Source organism: Tubulanus polymorphus, chromosome 6 (genome assembly GCF_964204645.1).
Source record: "Tubulanus polymorphus chromosome 6, tnTubPoly1.2, whole genome shotgun sequence".
NCBI classification, from domain to species: domain Eukaryota; kingdom Metazoa; phylum Nemertea; class Palaeonemertea; order Tubulaniformes; family Tubulanidae; genus Tubulanus; species Tubulanus polymorphus.
In genome coordinates, this window is record NC_134030.1 from 8,554,330 (window position 1) to 8,579,709 (window position 25,380).

General features: G+C 38.5%; 5 protein-coding genes across 5 annotated transcripts; 1 reads left to right on the plus strand and 4 right to left on the minus strand.

Moving 5' to 3' along the window:
* Positions 1–213: 213 nt before the first annotated feature.
* Positions 214–1,885, minus strand: LOC141907709 (uncharacterized). Its single transcript, XM_074797447.1, has 2 exons — positions 861–1,885; positions 214–769 (listed from the first exon to the last, which is right to left on the minus strand). The coding sequence occupies exons 1-2, from the start codon at positions 1,883–1,885 to the stop codon at positions 214–216; spliced, it is 1,581 nt and encodes a 526-aa protein (XP_074653548.1).
* A 222-nt stretch (positions 1,886–2,107) lies between these two features.
* LOC141907710 (uncharacterized) lies at positions 2,108–3,469 on the minus strand. Its single transcript, XM_074797448.1, has one exon. The coding sequence runs from the start codon at positions 3,467–3,469 to the stop codon at positions 2,108–2,110; it is 1,362 nt and encodes a 453-aa protein (XP_074653549.1).
* Positions 3,470–6,194: 2,725 nt separating this feature from the next.
* On the minus strand, positions 6,195–9,473 carry LOC141907203 (glutathione S-transferase Mu 3-like). The gene is made up of 8 exons (XM_074796783.1): positions 9,353–9,473; positions 8,702–8,777; positions 8,406–8,470; positions 8,163–8,244; positions 7,910–8,016; positions 7,721–7,819; positions 7,451–7,564; positions 6,195–7,106 (listed from the first exon to the last, which is right to left on the minus strand). Exons 1-8 carry the CDS (start codon positions 9,398–9,400, stop codon positions 7,017–7,019), a joined length of 681 nt encoding a protein of 226 aa, XP_074652884.1. The 5' UTR covers positions 9,401–9,473; the 3' UTR covers positions 6,195–7,016.
* Positions 9,474–11,387: 1,914 nt separating this feature from the next.
* On the plus strand, positions 11,388–14,971 carry LOC141907711 (uncharacterized). The gene is made up of 8 exons (XM_074797449.1): positions 11,388–11,565; positions 11,934–12,104; positions 12,394–12,584; positions 13,061–13,204; positions 13,326–13,389; positions 13,598–13,797; positions 14,350–14,542; positions 14,853–14,971. The coding sequence occupies exons 1-8, from the start codon at positions 11,388–11,390 to the stop codon at positions 14,969–14,971; spliced, it is 1,260 nt and encodes a 419-aa protein (XP_074653550.1).
* Positions 14,972–18,067: 3,096 nt separating this feature from the next.
* LOC141907335 (uncharacterized) lies at positions 18,068–24,951 on the minus strand. The gene is made up of 3 exons (XM_074796945.1): positions 24,762–24,951; positions 22,420–22,755; positions 18,068–20,218 (listed from the first exon to the last, which is right to left on the minus strand). The coding sequence occupies exons 2-3, from the start codon at positions 22,649–22,651 to the stop codon at positions 18,576–18,578; spliced, it is 1,875 nt and encodes a 624-aa protein (XP_074653046.1). The 5' UTR covers positions 22,652–22,755; positions 24,762–24,951; the 3' UTR covers positions 18,068–18,575.
* Between the last annotated feature and the right edge of the window lie 429 nt (positions 24,952–25,380).

Genomic DNA, 25,380 nt, shown 5'->3' on the forward strand with positions numbered 1-25,380 from the left:
GTAAAGAAAAGTTTCGAAGCGAACGCGTTATTTGTTTAAGATCGGAAACGATTAAAGTTCAGAAAACGCGTAAAAACGATAACGTGTTAGACCTCGCGGCCGACGAAGAATTTAACGTAAACACGCATGCAGAATCACGTGATGTAAACATAGTCGAGTAAAATGGCAATAATAGCCTACGCATCGGTTTCATACATATAATCCAGACAGAGTTCAGTCTTTTAATAATTTCGTCCAATTTCTAATCTTTCGCTGAGCGTTGGCTGCGGCCAGCCTGGTCGCACGCGTTTTCGGTTGATTTGTATCGGTAATCGTACCGGTATCCGATGAATCATCGACAGATTTCGCGTTAATTTCCAGCGGATATAATTTCGATACGGGTCGGTTCGTACGGCCGGTACTTGTTCGAATATCCGCTGATCGCACAAGTCCATCGGCGCTAACGTCTAATTTCTCGACGAGTGCCATACGCCAGTGTATTCGCTTCTTGTTGTCCTCGTGCACTAAAACAATGTCTCCAGTTTTTATTTTGTTTTCGAGTTTCCCGTTGAGTCTCGCACGTTCTCTGAGCGCTATCAAGTATTCACGGCTCCAACGTCGTTTGAACGAACTCAAAAGTTCTCGCAACGTTTGATTACGGCGTTGAATATCGGTATACGAAACGTTAAAGTCCTGATCATTTAGATCAATGTCCTCATACGGCAACAGAGTTAATTGGCGACCGCATAACAGTTGTGACGGAGATAACGGAAGAGGCTCGTCTTCCGTACTATACACATACGTGAGAGGTCGATCGTTGATCGTAGCCTCAATTTCACACAAGAGAGTTCGTAATTCATCGTCCGTGACGATGCTTCTACCGAGAATCTTTCTGAGGCATTCTTTCGTTACGCCTATCATCCTTTCCCAGAATCCCCCGAACATTCATTCCCTGCCCGAACCAAGGGGCTCGTTTGGGAATGAATGTCCATCTGATTCGATTGTTCGCCATATATCTCGCGACGATCGGCGAATTGACGATTTCTTCTATCTCTACGCAAGATTTTAGAAAGTATGACCCGTTGTCACTGATCAGTTCATGCGGTAACGATCTACGCGAAACGAATCTCTGGAATGCTCGAATAAACGCGGCAGGTGTCATATTAATGACTGATTCGAGATGGACTGCTCGCGTGGTGGCGCATGTAAACAGACAGATGTAACGTTTATGGCGCTTGTCAGACGTGCCTCTGACCCAAATTTCGCCGGAATAATCTACTCCGGTAACAGTAAAGGGCGGAGCATCCGTAACGCGCGAAACTTGAAGTGGTGGTGGTATAGGTCTACAGTAGGCGGAGCCTCGTACTATAGCGCACGTAACACATTTCCTGAGAACTGATTTTACGACTTGTCTAATTTTCGGTATCCAGTATCTTTGCCTGATAGCAGTAACAGTCCCGCCGATTCTTAAATGTTTACACCTCCTGTGGTGAAACAACACGATCAAACGCGTAATATGGTGATCTGGTAAAAGAATGGGAAATTTGGCATCGTAGGGTAAAGACGAATTTTGCACACGACTGCCGCATCGAATAAGTCCCCTGTCATCGATAAAGATTTTCAGTTGTTTGATTAGGTTACCGCGTTTGAGTTTCTGGTCTGTCAATTGATTCAATTCAGATATAAAGTATGTTTTCTGTAAGTCCATGACCCATTTGTTTTCTGCTGTTTTTATCTCATCGGCGGTGAGTTCCCCGCTAACCCGATCGGCTGGATTCCTCAGATTATGTAAATATCTGAGGAAATGAGCGGTAACACGCACGAGTTCGGTCAACGATCCATATTTTTCCGGATCAATGATCTTTAAGATACCCGCTTTTTCTAACTTTTCGTGTTGTATCGACATGGTAGTCTCGTCGACAGATTCATCAGTTTTAATTTCGTTATCGGCTTGAAATCGCGAGACTGGCCAATCGCCGACTTTCAACCAGTCGGGCCCGTGCCACCATAGTGTTGAATTGACCAGTTGATGAGTGGTTATACCGCGTGTTAGTACGTAGATCCGCTGGATTATCTTGAGTCGGTACGTAATTCAATTCCACATCGAGATTGTTTAGCTTCAAGGAGTTTATCTCGTGCACCCGATTTTGAACGAAACGTATATGCTCGATTTCATATCGTTAGCTACCGTGCTCTTATCTTTGTCCAAATGTGATTTTATGACGGCATTGAGAATAAACGGCGAGCACGCTGCTCCGAATAATACAGATTTAAATTGATACGTAATGAATTTGCTTTCGTGGTCGTTTGGATCGCTTAGCCAGAAAAATTTCGTGAATTTCCGGTCTGGCTCGGCTAGGCCCACTTGAAGAAAGGCCTTTTCGATGTCGCTACTAAGTCCAACGTCGCATGTACGAAAGTTCATCAAGATCGAACCAAGATCGTTAAGCAGTAGCGGTCCTTTTTCCAGGCAGTCATTTAAACTCGGAGACTGACGCGTACGGAAGCTACAATCGTAGACGACGCGAATTGGTGTTGTAGCTGAGTCTTTCTTCACCGAGTGGTGCGGTATATAATGCCCTTCGGATTCGTTTTCCTCGTGGATCGACTCGATGAATCCACGCGCTATTTGATCTTCGATAATTCGATCATAGATTTTTCGGGTATCGTTATTTAGTTTCCTGACCATCGCTCGCGTTCGGTTGGCTGTGTTCAGTCTATTGGTCGGTAATGGAGGGTGTTCCGGCCTCCATGGTAGCTGCGCAACGTATTGGTTTCCCGCCATTTCGATACAATCCGTCGCGTAATTTTCAAACGTAAGTTCTTCGTTTATCGGGTGTTTTATCCCGAGTGTTTCGACTCTCCAAAAGTTTTCGAGTTGGTCTCGTTCATGAGTATCATCGGTGAGGATAAAGTTCGCGTAGTCACGACGGTCGTGACTCGAGTTTTTTAGCGGACCCGAAAGAAGATAACCGAGTTTTGACGCAACCGCTGTGGGGCCGTTGCCCCTGACGACTTTGTCCTCAACTAAGGACCAGTAGTAGTCGGATCCAATTAATAGAGCGATTTCGAACGATTCACGACCGCTTACAGGGTGCGCCAGTTTCAGACCCGATAGATAATGTAAATTACGTGTATCTTTGATGTGACTACTCATAGGTGTCGTAATGTTCGATTTTACGAGTGCGCTTATCGGCACGTCTCCAGTTTCGGTTTTAATGGCTAACTTGACCCGGTCGTATTTCCTTTGTTTAGATTTAGTATCTCCGAAGATCGAAAGATTCAGTATTTCGCTCGACTCCGGTTTCAAGTTTAATTTCACGGCTGTTTCCTCCGTGATCCATGTTCGGGTCGAGCCTTCATCAAACAATATGCTGACGGTCTCGGAGTTTTGCTGTTTTTCATCAGTAATTTCAGCAACAGCTGTCTTTAAGATGACTGGCGTCGATACGGTGATTGAGTCTTGTGAATTTAGCACGCTGATGTACATTTGCCTGTCATCGCATCGCGGGTTCTGATCGTTATGACCAGCTGATTGTGGTTTTTTGCCGCATAGAGATGTATGGTGTTTATCTGAACATACGGAACAGCTATAGCGTGACCTGCAATCTCTGGCTTTGTGATTTTTTCTCAAACAATTTCGGCAGAGATTTTATCTTTTCACTATATCCATCCGTTTTTCCAGAGTGTTATAGATCAGACAATCCCTTGATTTGTGGTCTTTCTTGCAGTAGTTACATTGAATTTTATAATTACGGTCTAGACGGCTTGTTTGATTTCGTTTTCTGTGATGAATTAATAACGACGTGTCTGTGGTTTCGTCTTCTGAATCGCTGATGAGCACACTTTGAATGGCTTGTCCTGCCAGACCCGCTTGAATCTCTTTCTGTAACGCTTTCTTCAATTCAGTTAAATTCCATGCTGAATCACCATGGTCGCGTGTGATCTGAGTTTTAATTCCCGATGGGAGTTTCTCGAATATGACTGGAATCAGGAGATCCCCATAGCTTTCCTCGGTCTTACCGAGAGATTTTAGACCCCTGATATAGCCTTCCAGTTCATCGTAGAACTTTTTCATCTGTTGTACATTTTCGCGTGGTTTTGGCAATTCCCACAATGCCTTCATATAAACGTTGATCAATTTATGAGTTTGTCCGTACCTGTTTTTCAAGAGTTCAATGGCTTCGACGTAGTTGTTATTGGTCAGTGATAAGCCCTCGACGCATCGGGCCGCTTCTCCGCTGAGTTGCGCACGAAGATACTGGAATTTTTGGATGTCGTCTAATCCGGTATCGTTGTGGATAGCTGATTCGAATGCATCTATAAAGCCGATCCATTGTAGTAAATCCCCGCTGAATGTCGGTAAATGTAACTTAGGTAGATTGACTTGCCTTGATTTGTTGTTAATCGGTTGATGGGTTGTCGTTGTCGTCGGTTTCGTGTCGTTATTGAACGTTTCAATAAAGAATCTATACTTTTGTATTTCGATAATCCGTTCGAATGCGAAATCATCTGCTTCTGCGATAGATGATTGTAGATTTTCATCAGGCGTCAACGAGAGAATTGTTTGATCTAGTTCTTGGATGAGGTTTAGCTTTGCGACCGCTGATGATATGATTGCTACCAGATCTTGAACTTCGGCTAGGCCTACTTCTGTTGATCCGGATTTTAGGCTCTGGTAGACCTCTTCTGCACGATTGAGGTATTTAGATAACTGCCCTCGGTGGGCCAACCGAGATGCTGTAGGACGCTTCGTTTGGTCCATTTCGTTTTGACGCTCAGTTTTGTCATTCGCATTTTTCGATGTCGTCGACATAATCCTGGTCACGGCACCAAATGTGATGGAGTGACTATCACCACAGAGAGTTGACCAGATCCGAAGGAGTAAAGTCGAAGAGCGTGTTGTATTTTGTGAATCTAAACAGCATCTGACTTTATTACTACAGTATAGGGTTACAGTATAGTACACATGGCGCGAAACAGCAACCAATCATATAAGAGAGACATCAACGAATCATATAAGAGAACCAACACATGTCGTTCTCGACAAGTTAGTCATGTCTACAATGTGTGCAATTCACCAAAGATGCTACTTTTTCCGCACCTAAAAAGCTCGCTCTTGCTTTCGGTTCTACAGTCATACCTCGATTTACCCCCCCCCCCCCCACATTCACCGCCAACCTCGCCTACCGCCTGGATTTCATGGGTAACTGAACATTTGTATCTAAAATGTGGGAAAACCCAGATTTACGGCCCCTCGCATACCGCCACCGCCAACGAAATCTCCTAGTACAATCCTATACAAATGTATTACAATATTTCCCGATTTACCGCCATGTAAAAGTCGAGTAATTTGATCTATTATAATTACGATACGCCACCATAAAACTATTCCGATTACCTCGTTCATAGATCCGATGACCACCTCACTTTGTTGCAAGTCTAGCCCTCCAATAAGGTACGGTAATTAAAACTATTTCATTAGATGGCACCGAAACCGAAACGAATTGAATTAAAAAGAAAAACGGGAGGAATAAAGATCCATCGCAATAGAAAAATAGCTGACCATTATTTTGATGGAATAAGACAGTGATTTACAGGGATATTTGCATTAAAGGCGGCGTACAGTGGCGTGCGTCTATCTACGAATCGATCTTACAGAGCGATTGGTATCGTAGTATGAACAATCAATGTTGCATGTGATATGATTCCTATTCTAGTCTACGATGTTTTCCTGATGATCATGTGCCCCGATGTTATGTAAAATGTTTTTAATTGTAAAAGGATGTTTTTTTCAGTTTTTTTTTTTCTTTATTCATCGCATCAATATACATCGTAGCCTACTGAGCAGATGATAGGTTAGTTATTTGAGTGACTCTACATAAACCCCGATTTACCGCCAAAATCAGGAATCCCCAAGGGTGGCGTTAAATCGAGGTATGACTGTACATCCATACGGTATCTACTGTAGTGTCTTGGATTACTTTTTGGAAGGTGACGATTCTAGTAATACATGTACTTAGTCTGAATACCAGTCGTTGTTACCGGTTCCCTAAAACCGGTTGTTTGTAGAACGACGGCTAGGTACTATTAATTCATTCAGTCAATATAAGCCTGTTCTTCGAATGGTGATAATGTCAATAAGTCCAAGCAGCGGATTTATAACTGCATTTCTCCCCCGAAACTCACAAAACTAGTCGGACAATTTTCACTAATAATATATAGCATTTGTATTTATTTAATGCACAGTGTTACATGATCACTTGGAATACATAGCACATCATGACAAGAGGAGAAATGAAAACGATACAGTACAAAAACCGTCCCCGCCGTACATAATTTTTTTTGTCGTTTCATTCAACGTTATTCGACTACTGGCTTACATAAGCATATGCGAAATTTAGTCAATTTCGAATGCTGACACATGACTTTTGAGCATCTTCGGAAAACCTTAACATTAATTATCCTCACGGAATGATTATTCTTAATATTATCACAATTCAGATTTTATCGACGATTATTGTATTGCCTTTGAATAAAAAAATATTCAAATCCGCCGCATGCATAATCTCGAATAAATGACTCTGACAGAGACAGTTAAAGTAAAATTCACCACTAAGTTTGAAGGAAACTTAGGTTAAATCATACTCTTCCACGGAATGTTTCTTTAGTCCAACTTAAGCCTGTAATTGATTTTAAGCATACCTGTATTTCACAAATCTATGTTGAGCAAATAATACTACAGTAAAACGTACCTGTATTGGGCAAGGTTTGGGTTTTAAGCTTTTTTGTAAACAATTACGATATTCGGCTCAAGTATACAACCTTTGATTCTATTGCATTTACTATTGCTTTTGTAATCTAAATCATGTCTGTTTATCGGTATTAGACTGGGGGTTTACGACAATCTAGACAGCACAGTGTCTGACTAGGGGTTAAAAATCAGTGCATGGACCTATTAGCCTACGTTAATTACAATAAAATGACATTATTATGCTTATGAGGGAGGGTGTACAGCATTTATTATCAAGCAATGCCTAAAATCGCCAATAGGCCATCTTGTTATTGCAGGGCATATTCTTGTCGTATTTTGTTGTCGACATGTACTCCTTTATCTGTGGGAGAGCCTGTAAAAAGAAATAGAGAACGTACTGTAGTTAAGCGAGAAAAATTTCAATCTTATTCATCGAAAGCAGATATTGGCCGAACTGTTTTCTTTGCGAAGTCTTTCAAGCTTAGATAAAATTAATACCTTGCTTCTCATTTCTGCCGAGCTTATAAGTTGACCCAGCAGGCCACCTATATACCCTGTACATGTAACTTTTTTTAAAAATCATGATCAATTTTACCATAACACAACTGGCAGCTATAGAAAAGAACTGGATTACGGATTTTATTGCACTTTACAAAATGACCCGACCGATTAGGAGAAACAAGGTATCATTTTTGTTTAGCTCAAGTATTATCTTACCTCGAATCTGTCGAGGAACTTCGCCAGATTAGCATAGTTGTCGAGTAGTTTGCTGCCATACATGAGTCTATGTTCATGAAGTAACTCGTACATCGGGAAATCAACGACGCTTATCTATATCAAAAGAATTGGAAGTGTTGGTATAATTTGGTCAGCTTAAGGGGCAAACTCACAAAGTAAGCAGTAGGTACGATGAGGGCATCCTTCGTTTTTTCAGATGCAGACACAATCTCAGTACAACTACCCATGCAGTCAGCTACAAAGCCTTACCTTCTCGCCGGCAAACCAGGAACTGTCACCCAAGAACTTGTCGAAGCCTTTGAGATGTGGAACAAGGTCATTTTCCAAATATGTTTTCTTGCATTCCTCCTGCAATTTGGAATTTCAATGAGTTGTTTAATTTGACTATATGGGTTCAGCCCACGAAATGGAGGAAATCTATGAATCATACAAACTTACAAAGGGTCCTTTTGGAGCATAGCACAACCTGACAAAACCGTTACGGAAGTCCATAGCCTGGTTTTCCATTATGTCAACTTTAATTTTTTCTTTTTCAGTAGTTCCACCTGTTGAGATAAATAACAAGGCAGATGCAAGAGCCCTATAACAGCATTAGAATTAACTCCAGCACATAATAAGGCGGAAACCATCAGCAGAGTGAGGGAGAGAGGGTTTACCAATGCCTTTCTAGCAACTAGAATTAATTACTTACACAAATCGTGTTTCCTGCCGATATATCTGAGGATTGCATTGCTTTGGGTGATCTTGACATCTCCATCAATGTAATAGGGTAACTAGAAAGACAGAATCAGCTAGCCAGATTTCATTTATATCTAAATTTAAAGTGTCTGTAAAAGTACACACTCATAAAATCAAGATAGTACCATAAGTCTAAAGTTCATTTGTGACTCAAATATTGCATTGTTTGCACGTTTAAATTGCTCTTAGAACTTACATTTGGAAAATCCAGACCAAGGCTATACTTGACATTAAACCAACAGTCTTTGTTGTAGTCTGGAGCTGAAAAGAAGGGAGCAGGCTTACAGAAATCATTTTCTCAGAATACAGATCTCAAATTCTCCAATACTCTAAGATTGGGAAACTTCAAACCTTAACCCCCATAGACCTGAACTCTATAGGCATGACAGGTAGATATTTCAACAAGCCAAAATCAGGTCATCAATTGTTTTTTAGTCAATCACAACGTAATCTTCAATCCAGTCTACAATAGAACCAGTTTAATCAATTTACCTTCACCGCATTCAAGTTTCTTGTCTGTAAACTCAATGCCACAATACGCGAGGAGGAATCGAATAGGCTGGGCAAGCTGAAACAGAAAATAAGAACCATTAAGAAAGCTATCAAAATCATTTCCAAACAACAAGCCCGGACAGGCTAAATTAGGCAGGTTCTAGAATAGAAGCACATGTCTAAAGATGGTAATTAGGCCTATCCATGCCAGTGGTGTGTCACAATCACAGGAAGGCCTAAGCTTGACCAGCCTGCCGAATGTATACATGGCAGTTTTGAGGTATCATCGGTTTGTAAAAAGTCATTTTGAGGGGAAGAAAATTCGTTTTGGCAGGTCGTCCTTTAAGTGTAATCCCCTCTCTAATCATTGGTGGTTGATAATTGGATTTATGTGAAAATACCCGATCGTGAAACAAAACCAGACAGGTTATTAAGGAGGATTAATCAGAATCTTAAAAAAAAGATCGAGAGGCAGTCTCCTGGTCTCACTCTCAAGCATTTAGTCAGTTGACTGGTTAACCCGTCGTTGACCAGTTGACAACGGGATGTTCTCTTAACACCTCTCACCCACAAGACATGGGGGTAAAAAGACAATATGTCAGATACACAAAAGCAAGCTAAACTTTTACAAAAGAGCTAAAATTAGCTTACCCCTCGGATATCCCAGTAGCACAAAATAGGCTTTTTATCCCCGGACATTGTTCGATGTAGGCGGTGTAAACTGCTAAATGGAACTGAGCGATGACAAAGCGGATATCAGATATTCATTCCAGGGTCGCGTAGTAGCATTGCTGGCAAGGTTCGAATCCCACTGAATTCGCTTTTCGGAGATTCATTAGAGAAAATTCGGGAAAAAATTCCTTTTCTTTCAGTTATCAAAAATGTTGATGGGACTTTTTTCACGAAATTCTTTTTAGATTTAAAGCTAGTCTAGTACCTAGCCGTTGTTCCGTTGTAGGAAACCTGTAACAACTGGTATTCAGACTAAGTTAAAGCCTTTTTCCTACTCAATGTAGACTGATAATCTCAGTATTTCATATTAATCGAATTCGAGTTCAGAAAGTTGCACTAAGTTAGTTTAACATCGATTGTTAAATCATTAATCGTGGGTTTTGCTCATTTAAATAATTAGTGACGCTCAATGTAGATCTTATCTAATTCATCAAAAAGACGGTACTCGAGGGTTTATTGAGTTCCTCTTGTAGCTTTTCAAATTTGTCATTTTATAAATAATAAATAATAAATTTATTTCCACAATAAAATTACAACATGTCATAAAGAGATATACAAATATGAAATGTTTTAATATAAAGTGGAGGAGATTAGATGAAGCCAATGAAGGCTTATAAAATCTCTAATCCCCTAGCATACAGCGATTCACTCAACTCATACTCACATGCAGTCATACACCTTCACCCAACATGCACCCACACACGTAGTCACTCAGGCGGTCAATCACACTATCTTTCATTCACTCTTACAATCTGGTAATAGATGGCAGATACAGACAGATTAATTACAAATTCATTAGATACAATTTAAGTTTTCTTTTGAAAGTATCTATACACGACAGTTGTTTTAAACTTTTTGGCAAATTATTCCAGACAACAGGACCAGAAATTTTTACTGTGAATTGTGTTTTGTTAGTCCGAAATCTGGCAACACGAAAAGAATTCATATTTCTGGTTGAATACGAGTGTATATCAACATTCTTTTTGAAATACCGATTAAAGGAATTTGGCAATTTTGAATTATTGAATTTGAACATAAATAGACTTAATTGAAATTTTGTAATATGTCTAAATTTTAGGATATTCAATTTTTGAAGATAGGGTCAGTGTGTTCTAGGAAATGAGACTTATTAACTATTCTTACTGCTCTTTTTTGTAGTAGAATTAGTGGATTTAGCTTGTTTGCATAATTATCCCGGCGTTTACGACTTTAGGACTTGGAATTAGGCTATATAGACTTTTGAAATTCTCTCGGGATGTTTATTTCATTTCACCTGCAAATAGGCCAAGAAATTTGGAAAAGGCCTAAGGATTACAAGTATTCTTGCTTGTTTCAATTTTGGGAAAATAAATTTCATTATCGGCAATCAGCTGTAATTCTTTCTATGAATTATATATCGACGTGGAAGTATCCCTATGTTCAATTCTCACAGCGACCACTTACACCTATATACAAAAAAGTAGGCCAAACAATTTAAAAAGCAGGATCAGGCATTGGGATCACAAGTATTCTTGTTTTTAGTCAATGTTGGGAAAATAAATCTCATTTCATTATCAATCAGCTTGAATTCTTCTATGAATTATATCAACGTGAAAGTACCCCTATGTTCAATTTTCGGCCGGGGCGCTTGCTTATCGAATGGCTGTAATTAATGGTATCAATGCAGTCTAGTGATAACGATGATAATTCTAATGGAAATTCATATCAATTTAGTTTCTATAAATAAGTAACTTGCACTGCGGGACACCCAACATCTTTAGTCTCTCCCGGGAATCGAGAATTTTAGGTGAATATATTTTGCAGTCCTTTACCGTAGCGCTTCCGCTGTTCTCCGTTTCGTATTTGTATCCCAATCGCTGTTTATTGTTCGTGCGACGCTATTGACACGGTCGCATGAAAATAAAAGGACAGCGATGATTGATCTATGTGATTTTTTGCAGTTTCTTCAGATAAGATGAAGGTTGCTACTGTCGTTCTGGTAGTTGCTGCCGTACTGATCAGTAGTCAATCGACTGCACAAGCCGCCGATTTGAACCTGCGAGAAACATGGAACGAACTCGTAGGTCACGTGAAAGGACTCGGGCAACATGCCATCGCTAAGTTGAAAGAAACGGCACAACATGTCAGCAACGGTAGGGCATCATTTATATCACATCTATGTAGGGGGTATATACTTTGAGATTTTGATTCGGTCTAAAATAACATTGATGTTCAAATTCTCGCGTTATAACATAATCGGAGGAGACCAGGGAGACCAGGGAGACTCGTCCCCCTATGTTTGATGTGCCCTGAAAGATTTTGGAATTTGTTTTCATTTTATTAAGAAATATGAATTATTCCCTTGTGACAGCCATCAAACAGTCTTTGAGAACACCAAAATTATAAAATTTCGGCGCTCACCGCGTCGGGGTACCTTTCGCGATTAATCTTTTGCCCTTCAGTACCCTGGCCTTTCACCTTCGAAAAATCTTGTATTGTATAATCGTCTTTATTTGCGCAGAAACACTCCAAAAATTGATCAACGCTCTGTCGAACGGTGATACGAGCTCGTTAGGAAAACGTGACCTGGCTGATGTGAAGGAGACATGGGCCGATCTAGTCAACCACCTGAAAGGTCTCGGCCAACACACGATCGACAAACTGAAAGAAATGTCAAGCACGGTGTCATCTGGTAAAGTATAGCACTTCGACAACCATTAACTGGATTAGTATCCGGATAAGCATCGCCCACTATCAAAACGCTTGTTTTATACTTACCATAATTGGTACGAACCTAATGAAAATTATCCTAGTTTCAGTTGTTTCTTTTTCCACGATTTTTCTGTTAGAATTCATGCATGTTTACGGAGAAAGGTGGTTCCGATTCTAAAATGTGCGCGTTTAAGGGAAAACAGTCGTTCTACAATGTTTACCATTGTTTCTCACATCTAAAACAAAACACATCTCTGTGTTCTATATAGCTACTTTAGCCAAACTCATCGATGCGCTAAAAACTGGTCAAGGTGTCGTTGCCAAAAAGAGAGAGTTGGACGACGACATCGAAGAGCTTTTGATGAAGCTGAAATCGAAATTTCCCCAAGTTGCAGAGAAACTGCAGCAATTGAAAGACAAGTACCCAGTTGTCGCTGAAGAGGTCTTATCAAGATACCAGGTTGGTATTTTGGGGTGTAAGGTTTTCAATCCTTACGGCACCTCTACCCACTCATATTGTGGTAGTCTTCACATAAAGGTACAGCCAAGGTCTGCCATCCTTTTTAATGCCGTTAACGCAAACATTTCTCAGAGAACAAATTTGCCCAATCTAATTCAAATTCAATGAAAATACCATTCTTTATAACGCCAATTTTGTTATAACGCCAAAGTTTTCCATTGTTACAAACAGGGGCATTAGGCATTATAACTGACTTCGAATGTATTTGCCTACAAGATAATCATTCAAATAAGAATCAAAAAATTGATGTAATCAGAGTTTACTGGACCCTGCCGAAGGTTTACTTTGGAGAATTGATTGATCAGAGTCATATTTCAACTTTCATTTTATAGTATACCCGCGGCACGTTAAATTTAAATATACAATTACGATATGGTCATTTTTCTGTATAATTGATTTCTTATTACGTGTTCAAGGAATTGAAAGATAAATTACCAGTTGTTGTCGAAAAAGTGTTGGAAATCCAATCGAAACTGGCCGATAAACTCCAAGGCCACGCAGACAACCTGAAAAATGTCGTCGGCAAAGCAACTGACCAATTAAAAGATATTCTCGACCAGGTGAGCTAATTCATTATTCCGATTGCTCTATGTAGCGTTTTAGCTTTTTTTCCATATGAAAACCGCATATTATATTTGTTTATTATGCAATCTATTTTTACGTTGCGGAATTGTATTCCAGATTAAGAATGGCGATGCTAGAAACAAGTTGGCGTCAATATTCGGAAAGGTCAAGTCGACTATCGGTATGTTAGCGTGTTAGATAGAAATTCAGAAAAAAAACATATATGGTGAGAGATCATGAGATATGATGAGAATGAAATGAAATAGAATAAGTGAACTGCAGGAGATGACAAATACTTCAATATGAGTGAAAGGAATTTATACAGAAAAAAGAAAAAAATCCTAGAAGTAATTGTCAAGAATATTTCATATGTACTGTTTAAACTTTAGGTTTGGCAAAACGTGAAATCGACCTGGTAGCGCGACAAGTGGAAAAGGAATTTCTCGAAAGCTACATAAATGAGCTGCAAACTGAACTATTAAAGCAAATGCCCAGTCTTGTCAGCAAACGCGATGCCGAGGAGTTTCGACGTGCAGCTGGAAACAAATTCAAAGACTTCTTCAACCCTCATATACAGAAAATAAAAGAGGTCACTATCGCCAGTTATTGTATCACTATCATCTTTTTGTATTTTGGCTGTTGTAGCCTAGAACTGAAATTCTTCCCATTACGTAGTAATTACGTTTATATCGAGTATTTCAAATATATATATATATATATATATATATATATATATATATATATATATATATATATATATATATATATATATATATATATATATATATATATATATATATATATATATATATATATATATATATATATATATATATATATATATATATATATATATATATATATATATATATATATATATATATATATATATATATATATATATATTATAGAAATCTTTTGGCGTAGATCCATCCTGGCTTGCCAGGGTTTGATTACCGCCCGCCGAAGCTCACGCCATGGCGTAGATCTAGAGACCTTGAGCTTCCAGCATAATGCATCAGCCATTCAACGTGCCCGTATAAAATGGCATATGAACAGAGATCTTGCACCGGTGTCGTTTTTCTTTTCACACTCTTCCTTGTACGTCACTGTGTCATATATACCGTTTTGATATTTGCAGCACATCGACAACCTGGGCAAGTTAACGAATAATCACGCCGGGAACGTTAAAGCCGCGGTAAAAGACCACCTCAATCAACTCCAGACCAAATTACAAGTTCATGTTGATCAGATGAAACAACACGGACAGACGATCGTCGGCCACGGAAAGAATGCCGTCGATGCGTTGAAAGGCGCCGTCACTGATATACTACGTATGATTATAACTAGAAAACCTGACAGTTTGCCGACGCCTTGAAAAAATAACTCACATATTGCGTAATATTGTCGGCAATGAATAACGTCATAATATAAATCATATATTATTAAGGATCAATGAAGTTATTTTGGATTGAATATATATATATATATATATATATATATATATATATATATATATATATATATATATATATATATATATATATATATATATATATATATATATATATATGTATATATATACATATATATATATATATATATTGTTTTTGCGACGTGTATGTCAACATCCATTTATTTCAGTTGATACATTCGTCAAGATGTCTGGTACAACCATCGATGCCATTGGAACCATCAAAGACGCCATTGTTGTCGTCACTGATCACGTCATCGATGCAGCGGGAAAGAATAACCAATCTTAAAAATCATATTTATTTCGAATAAATTGCATTTTCGTAAAATATCACTGTTAGTTTTGTCCACTTTCTTCATGTTTCTTCTTTAATTCTTCTTTAATGCAGAATGCCCACAAAATATGCTGCAAAACAATACTATTCTTTGATTTTAATTGATTGCCCACTTGCTTGTGGTTAAAGTGGCATTTGTTGATATACCTTTGGGTATGACATAGATTCCTGATGTATCTTCAAGTAATGGACATCCGTTGGTTTATTCAAACGAACCAAACCGATTTATTCAAATCTTTTAGCTCTACAACCAACCTGGAGAAATTGCCTGAAAACACAGTTTCGTTCCCACGAAAAGATTATTTAATCCCACGAAGGAAACACTTAATGTCCCGTTCAAGGCTCCGTGAAATCTGAATTATGAGTTCTGGGAAATATTACACCCATTATTGTTTTTCTTGATTCGATCTATACATCGGATAAGCAAAACAACGAATCCACCACCATAAAGAACGATCATCGATGAATATTCTGTGGCTATCGAAGTTAGCCCCCAGTAAAAATAAGTACCGGTATATACAAGACTATACAACCACGTCAAAAATCTCCATCAGTTTATTCATCTAAAAGGTGAACACTTACGTGTTATCTGCGTGGAAAACGAACGTTTAGGGGTGGATCTTAGTTCACGCCAGATCTGCACGAAAAATGGCGTACGGGCAAACTATTGGGACAATATTGCGGACAAAAGGTCTTAATGAATACCGAACGCTGCTCTTAAAGGTTGGAGCTGGCATCGATGTAATATCGCTTACTGCGACTGATATGACTAGATTTCTTTGTAAATAGTAATACGGCTATCCGATGACACAGCGATGAAATATCACCATCACCTATTTCAAAAACTAAATGTTAAGCTGAATTGTGGTGTTTTAACTTCACTTTAATTTTTAATCTATTCCATAAGAAGCATGTTGGATGCTCATTTTTCACCAATCTTTTTATATTGTCAACTAAATAATCACGTCAGCAAACTGTTGAGATTACAGATTCACTCTTGGCCGGTCACTGGTCTCGCCAATCCAGGGTTTATGGGTCCCGCATTGGGAAAAAGAAACATCGAACCCGCTTATAATGCCCTGCGCGGCGCTTAGCTTGATTGATTGTAATCAAAGCAAACATAAAAAGGTTAGCCATGACCGAATCAGCGATGCTGGCGATGTAGGTAGGCTACGTACTACTACAATCGGTTGATAAGAATGTTATAGTCAATTAGTATGAAAATGGCAATACTATCACCAATTAGCGGAAATATCACATACGGCTCATTCACATTGATATGTCTATAAGAATATTTGTTATGAACGAGTTGACTCCTAACTTCTAAATCCCTCATGATAATGAAGCTGATCACCGGACTGTTGTCCGTTCTGGTTATTGTCGTGATTTGTAACGAACACGCTAAAGCAGCCAGCATTCGCACGAGTCACGGTATGTACGATATTTGCTCGACCAACTGACCATATCAATTTGTATGCGAGAAATAGAACATAACAAAGTTTTTAAAAGCTAAAAAAAAACTGGATTATACTTTGAGATTTATGAAGATCTTACTCATGTATTGATCTGAAAGTCGTACAATGTCGTGGACGCACACCATTCCATTGACGAAAATCTAGCTTATGAATGAATGAATTATAGTTCATCTATTTGTTTTATGTATCGTTCCATGTACTCAAAGATTTATCATCGATAGAGAGAAGACAATTACATCCGTTGGTTGATTTTCTCAAAACCCTTGGAAAAGAAGCGGTAGAAAAGTTGACGAATGAAGTGCTGTCTCACGATACCTTGCTCGAAATATCTTCATGCTTGTATGCGCGTGATTCCCGATTATGTGGCCTTGTCTTCTACAGTAAACATGAACCTTTTCATCATTTCATATAATTCATTTGATCTATCTGCTTCTATTTCTATATGATATATAATTTACAAAATATGATATTGGCATGGCTAAATACATGACCTGATATCGGAAGCCAAGTGTGGCTGTATCCTTGATAACGAAAGGGCAGTGTACCCGTGGAAGAAAAAAGAATCGAGTGGATGATAGGATTAATGGGTTGATAGATAATAAAATGAAGCCTACACATTATACGAAATAAATGTTTGCGTACATGGCCAACCTAACAGACATTTTATGAAGAATTAACGTAGCATAATGCGAGATGAATGGTTACATATATATAGGTTGCTAATCGATGCTTTCGATTCATTTACATTTTTGAAGAATTGAATTCAACTAATTAGACTTAACAAAATGAAACGTTGTCTCGATGACGCCACAAAAAAATGAACCCGGTGTTATCTGCCTAATATAGGTGTCCTACAGAAGTTAGTTAACGCCGTAACCGGAGTGAAGTCACCAGTGAAACGAAGTCTGAAAGAGAAATGTACAAGAGAAAAAGGTACAAAAAAACAAATCTTAATAAGTTTAAAACCCAATGTATAAAGGTTGAAAACGAATTTTATTTATCAAGAGTTATAATCGAAATATACGACGTTTCGAACTCTCATCATCGTCAGGTGATCTCTATGTTATCTGTTGACAGAGTGCGGCTATTCTACTAAAACACATCTCATCTGTACACACGCGTTTGACAAAAGAAATGTGATTTCAGTATGAAGAATATTAATTGCAATAATTCTCATTTCTAGCTGATCTAGACGACGTATTTAAGATAATCGCAAAGAAATCTTAGTAGCTACGTAAGTAGAACGAGCAATATGCCAAAATGTGGTATAACATATTTACATGAATGATACGTAATGTCGTTATTTTTTAATTCATTTCTTTCCAGATTAATCAGTTTACAATGAATAAAGTTGAATCATAAGTTGTTGAATGAATTTGATATAATTGAAGTAGTTTCTAGTATTCTTTGCGGAGTATGTACTTGGGTATTTTTGGGTTTGTTGGTTGAAAAGTCGAGAGGCAAACTCTGAAGCCACTTTCATTTCTTGCATGTTCGGTAGATGGCAGACGAATATGAAATGAAAAAATCGCTGGCTTATCGAAAGAACAAAAACGACACTATTCGTAATGTGTATCATATATTTATTGAAACCAAAATACATTTCAATACCTACATCAATTTTTAGTGTAAAAACTGTGCATAAATGAATAACAGTGTTTAACATTCCCTAATACATTAGCGAATGCTACTAAAAACGTAGTACATCAACTTTTTGCATTTCGTCGTTTTGAACAAAACATCCTTTGAAAGATATGATTGATTTGATCTAAAGATGTTTTAGTAATGATTTTCAGGACCAAAAAAGTGCACGACAAAGGAATTTCTATTGTTGAAGCTTTTCGAAAGAGTTATCGTATTGATGATAGCTATATATTCCATTGTATGTACCAACTGCAAACTATGACTACCTAGAAGCTGTCTGTAGCAAAATGTTACAAAATATGGTATGCCCATCACTGCAAAAATGTCTAAAGAAGCTCGTTAACTTGACAATAACTCAAAACTAAAACCAAAAGGCCAATGTGGAAAAATAGTAAGGGGACGCAGAATATAATAGGGATCAAACACAAGAACCTACTTTCTCACTGCGGAGGGCTTTCCTCTGGCGATTCCTCCGGTTCAGCTTCAAACTTCATCTTTTCAAACTCATCGCTTCCCTCGAAGTCGCCCTTGTGGAAGACGTAGTCGACCAGAACGCCATTTGGGGTGCGCATTTCCGGTGGTTCGTATCCCCGTATGTAACGACATTTCTTTACTTCGTTCCACTCCTTTTCAAGTGCGGCTTCATCAACGTTGTCCCCTGTAACAGAGTCAACATTAACAATTACCGATGGTCGCCTGGATGAGTGCACCGTTAACGATGCTCGACGTGCCGTCGCCATCGTGTCCAAACCGATCGACGACCGCCGTCGTCCTTCATTGGTGATTGTCGTGGTTTTCCGGCGTTCTCCGTTACCATCTCCATCTGTCACCACGATCGAAGCCCTTCTCGTCGAACCGGCCTCTGAACCAGTGATTGATGGGCGCCGGGCCATTTTTTCCTCGCCCAGTGTCACAACAGACCCTCGCCGTGACACTTCGCCCGATGCGGGCATCATAGGTGGGTTACGAGTTTTAGATATAGGTGGTAGTGGAGGTTTCTGATTATCGAGTAGCATTTCTGATTGTTTTGAACCAGTATCTGGTACGTTGGATTGATTGCTTTGCTGGCGGTATTCGTCGAGGACATTTTTCCGGTGAATTTGTGGTCTGATCGATCTGATTTCGTCATCATTTTCACTGGAGGTAGTTATGAAAAATGGCCGATTGTCTTGAGACAGAGATTCTGATATTTCGGATGGATCGGGGCTGCGGATACTGACCTTTTTAGGTTTATGGCCCGTACTTTCCGTAACACCTTTGATGTTCGGTAGTTTAAGTATCGTCTTTTTGGGACTTTGCATTGAAGGTGGGTGCAAGTATTCGTCAGCGGGGAATACATCGCGTTCTTCGTCGGTAAGGTCATTGTCCTCCACTGGGTCGACATTCGAGTGAGAGTTGAAAGAGAGTTGATGCCGCGTTTGTTCACCACTGCAACGTTCACTGCTGTAACCAGAGGAGTCGCTAGAATTAGTTATATTTAACTGACATTTCTTGTGTTTTACTTTAAGGGTTCGGGGTTTGTACTTGACTATTTCTGGGAAATAGCCGACGCTGAGAGAGTGTTTGATATTTTCTGTATCGATAGGTTTTGGTTTATTGACCAGGTCACGAATTTCTTTACGCATCATGCGTTTCTTGAGACCGCATATAGTGGCCGACATATTGTTTCCAGCCGGGTATATCTGATCTAACCAGCGACTGATCCTATATTCTTCCTTATCACTGGGTCTATACACACTCATCAATCCAGTAAAACTATCGCTATTTAGTTTAGCGCGATCGATGTCTTCTTTTTCGCGTAGCTTTTTATAACTGGGTCTTTCTGGTCGATTCATTTGACTGGCAGCGGCGGCGGCCAATCGGCGACGTTTTCTGTTGCGCATTTCTCGCGTATTGGTTTTGGTTTTGCCCGATTGATCGTTCAACGACTCGTCTACCGAGCCGTCCTGGGAACCGGGATCAGGAACGCCATCGTTTTGCACAGCCGCTTCTTGAGCAGCCTCAATGGGGTTCGGGGCATTTGGGTCATTTGCCGCTGCTGCGGTGGCAATTGCTTTTTCGTTTGCTTTGTCTTCTTTTGCAGCTGTAATAGAAATTGTGTAAACTTTATGTGTGCATTCTGACGTAGCAGTGGAAGCAGTGATGTCCAAGGCATTGAACTAGTCTAATCGCATTCTAAATTATGATTACAAAACATAATCAAAACATGATGTTATACGACCAAATCCATACTCTAACTTGGGTATTTACAGATGATTTTTATTCATCGTCCGAAACCATTGATTAATATCAAACTCAAACAAAATCCTCAAGAATCGAACTATAGAAAAATTTCACAACTTGATAAACGTTTCTACAAACATACACGAAGTAAACAGCAAGATGAAATCGGATTAGAAAGTCCTACGGGACTTTAATTGCTAGTTACATAGACAATTCAGCACAGCAAGAAAAAAAAACAAATCACACAGTATTCATTACCCACCGACGATTGCTGAGGAGCGACCACGATCCTCGCTACTATCAAACCCTGAAGTTATATGCATTAAGAAAAAACTATTGAATGAAAGGAAAAGAAAGCTACAGAGACCGGACGAACGTTGATCGGCAATACGAGAATCTTTATACGCTATTGGGTACCAAGTAAATGAGATTTCATTTTTCATTTTGTGAATCATTTAGTTTTCCTTCATTCCTACATTTTAAAGAAATAGATATAAATAACTCATTTGAATCAAATATGCTTTTTGAATGGCCTAATCCAAGAAACAGCCCGATTTTGAGGTCATATGCTTTTCTTGCTATTCGTTTCGTATAGAATTTGCACAAACATTCACGATTCATAATATTGGCCAAAAATATATACTAGTTGATATGTGTCAAAATTGACACTGGCTGGGTTTGTCGTGATTTTCTCTATAGGCCACTCATCCTACACTTATGACATATTTTTGCGTTCATTTTGTATACAAAAGACGACTTCTTTTCATGCTAAAAGAGATTGCCACAAAAAACCGGTTCAATTTCAATGAAATCCGAGTGATCACGAACGTTAAATCAACTCCGGACGACGTTGGTGAATTAATAAAGTTCCGTTATTCTTTTGAAAAGGGTTTAACTCGCATATATATTGTATATATAATCTGTTCAACAAAAGGTTGCCAAAAATAATCCCTTTTCTATATAATTGCAATTCCGCATACGCACTAAATTATGAAATGTAAATGTCAAGGTAGCGACGATTTTCAAATATTAATTCGATCTTTCTATTCATTGATGTAACTGCTTTGTTCCACGTACAAGAGCAGGGTTTTTAATTTGTGATCCTTCCTTATATTTTTCAATGTTGCTTAAAATGCTTATACGAGAAGCCGCGATCACACGGAGACGATTTGGTCCGGGTCAAATTTGCACGGATCGGACTCGAGCCAAATTTGGCCCGTGCCAAAAACGCTCGTGCGATCGCGGCTAAAGAGAATACACAAGCGAATATAGTACCTAATTAATATGAATGACCCCATAACGATGATTTAGATTGTTTATAAGCACTTGAAAATGGATCTTTGTCTCCATGCGGATGGTTCAATTGAATAAGGCGGCAACGTCCTAGGCGATATAGACCTTTCGCAATTAGATTTAAAACTAATGAATCAAAATCAACGTCTGAATTTATCTAAATGCTACTGACGAAATCCAATTTTGTGAACGATGTACTAGGGCCTGAAAGCATTAGATCCAGTGAAATTCTTCGATTTCTTTAACTCAAACCAAACGCTATTTAATTTGAAGACGCATTTATTCATTTTTGGTCGGCGATCTAGATAAAGTCTCATTTTCTTTTTTTGAATCAAAGGATATTGATGTCTACTTGCGTGAATAAAGCGTGATTTTACTAGGTATGAGAACCGTGTTCTTCATAAGTCTTACTTTACTTTACTTACTTTACTTTAATTGAGTATGAATTTGATTAGAAAATTCAAACATACTGCTAGATTTTCTCCTTGTGTAACTACCATGAAAATCCACTTCATAAAAATTACCGAAATACAACATTCAATTTGAATTACGCTACGTTTCAATGTATAATTAGATACCATTATCCGGCGTTCAGTTTATTCAATTGCATCATCTTCAAATCTTATTTGTATTATAGTAGATTTCTATCTTACGTATATCGATACTCTTTATTCGGTTCTAGACGTGATTATTCGCGTGCGTGTGTCGTGTTTGGAAAGCTTTCAATACCATGTATAAAACTAAATTAACGCGTTTCATCCGACCTACCCATGATGCTTCGTCGAATTCCTTTCTTCAGTTCAGCGCGCACGTCTTCCGGCGTGTCCAAGCAAGCGTAGTCGCCAAATTGCTGGGTCATCTTGAACAGAAGCATTTGCAGGCCCATTTCGTCTTTACGCATCCGGATTGCCGCCCGTTGACGTTTCAGTTCGATGTCTTCGAGCCTTTTCCTCAGTTTGTGCTCCAAAGTATTTCGTGAAGCGTTCAGAGTGGCCATCATGGGTGGATGTACTTGTGTCGATTGTTATTGTACACTTTCTGTCCGCTCAAAATACATGCTTTCTCTTTGTAATATCGGACGAGTTTCGAGCGGCTTAACTGCAACTGCAATCGAGATTTTAAACGACCATATCAGGTTTAGTCAGCACGTATCATAATAGCAACGTCCACCACAAAAAAAAACACGACTAGCATGGAATTATTGAGGAAACACGAAACTTGACATAAAAGTAGGAAACAACAAATTATCCATCACTTCATGCGTTAAAATGTTAATATCCGTACTTTCTAAGGTCTATCCGTACTTTCAGATTGTGTAGCTTGTGCTTCGTTAAATATTCTTTAGAACGTACTTGCTATTTAGTAATCCACGTTGTAAAATGATATTACATATACTTACATTTCTATTCAAAAAAAATTTCTACATGTCTAACTCTCGAAGGTGGTTTTCAAAGGAGTCAGGATAACCCCCTCCTACTGAATTTTAGATGGCTCTTTAAATGTCAACATAAAAATATCGACCGACCTAGTCTAACCCTTCACACTACGAAATGAAAATTGAGATACGGGTCGTGGATTAGTTTCTATCGACGTTTATTTCGTTTAATGATATAAATTGACGATCAAAGACGATCTTTCGATACGTCCGCGTGCACCAATTCGTTTGATTTTGAAACATATTCTGCAACTACTTTCGTGTTTGCATATCTCTTTTAAAAAGCCTTTGAAACGATCTCCTCCACCGACGACTGCTAATACAACGACCTATTCCGTCCGATAAATCGAGGGTAAAATGTATGTCTTTACACCTTCTGCTTCAATGTACCGCCTACATCACAGATAGGAATTCTTTATTTGCTATGTTAGAAACCGCTTACAAATTACATGCATCAAATTTATGAAATACGTTGCGATGTTACTACCCATATCTGACAGCTCCATAATTTCTAACCCCCAGTTTCGTTCCCAGCAGGTGTGGTGGGATTGTAAGAAAACCAACAAAAAATCAAACGAAATTTAGCTATCAAATAAACAACAGGGTCTTAAGATCAAAAAAGCTGTTATATATTTGTGTATTCTATTTCTTTCTATTTTGTAGAAGACTGAAGAAACTGTAAACGTTTAGGTGACTTATAGGCCCAGCGGCCTATTTTTTAATTCAAAATAATTATAAGTCAATATTTTTAGACACACATCACGTTATAAAGGATTTATCTATCCATCCATCTGTCTATCTATCTAATCTAAAATCGAGTTTTCGTGCAGCTCAGTACAACGGAATCTTTTCGCAAAAGATTTGGTTACTATTGGCCGGTTGAATGATAACCTAATCAGCTAAAATACCACCAGACTTTATGCCGCTATGAGAGGTCATTTAATTGATAAATATTTCGCGTCCAAATTATACCGGATTGAATTATTACAAATATGACGTTATGTAATACTCAAATATCGTTGTATACTGTGGTAGTTAATCCTAATGTTGAATCAGTCTTACCTTTCTATAAGCCTCCTCAGGTTAATCACGAATATAGCGTCTTTACGCCCGTGCGTGACCTTTCATTGAATTAAGTCTATTTCTCTTCGGAGTATATATAACTTTAGGCTATGGGACAAATTTATGTGACTTGACAACACTGTATACAAAATATTGTCCCCATACCCAAAATGAAAACCAACTATTCGGTGAATTCTGATGGTAACCTTTAGATTTGTTAGATTAGACTTGTTCATAAGATAGATCTTTATGAAGAGAAAAAGTCAAGAAATCACCACGAAAGTCTCAATAATGTCAATTATATACCAGGGAAAAAATCGCGAGTTAAATTTTTTGAAAAGTTCCTCAATTGCGTGGATTTTGTACGATTCTTTTCAAGCGCGTGAATTCCATATTTTTTCTAAGTATCGATGATTACAAACAAAAAGAACTTCATCGAAGCTCATTCTAATATCCAATTTTGAATCATTTCAGTACCGATGATCAACTGTTGTTGGTGTAAATCATTAATTAATATAGTCAGAGGTCAAAGTATAAACAAATAAATAAATATTACTCCGACGCTTGTGTGAATTAGTGACGTACCGCCGAGGTTTGATATACGTAAACTTACCAGATTTGCAATTAGTCGTCAAGTGAGGGTAAACATTAAACTGTACTCCGTCGGGTGGTCGGTGGTCTCAGTGACCAGGCATAACCCGATCAAACAGTCACTTAGTTAGATTTAATCCTATCGTTGAACAGGGCATACGTACAGTTTTATTATCTTATATAGTTCGAGTTGTTAGTTGTGTCTTGTTATAGCGTTGTCCTCGTCAATACGTATAAGCATACGTAAATACACCTGTAACAGCGTGTTCTCAAGATAATAAAGTCGACGAATTTTTCAGCTCGCGTTGGACAAAGAAAGAAAACCGGTAGACATTATATACGCGCATGTAAAAATGTCGCAATTGCAAAATAATGGCTCTCTGTTATGATCATGACATCGACATTCCAATGTACAATTTATCATCGTTCGGGGGTTAAAGAGAATGGTCAATTCTTTTTCAGACCTTCATAAACATCTAGAACACGCATTTAACGGATTTACTGGTGTTGTTGGTTTCCATAGACAGGTGACTGTCTGATATCAATGAAGTAAAAACCCACAATATAATTTTTTTTAAACTAAATGAGAATTTGAGCTCTATGGGCCATTTTCAAAAACAGTTTTTGAAAATGGCCCATAG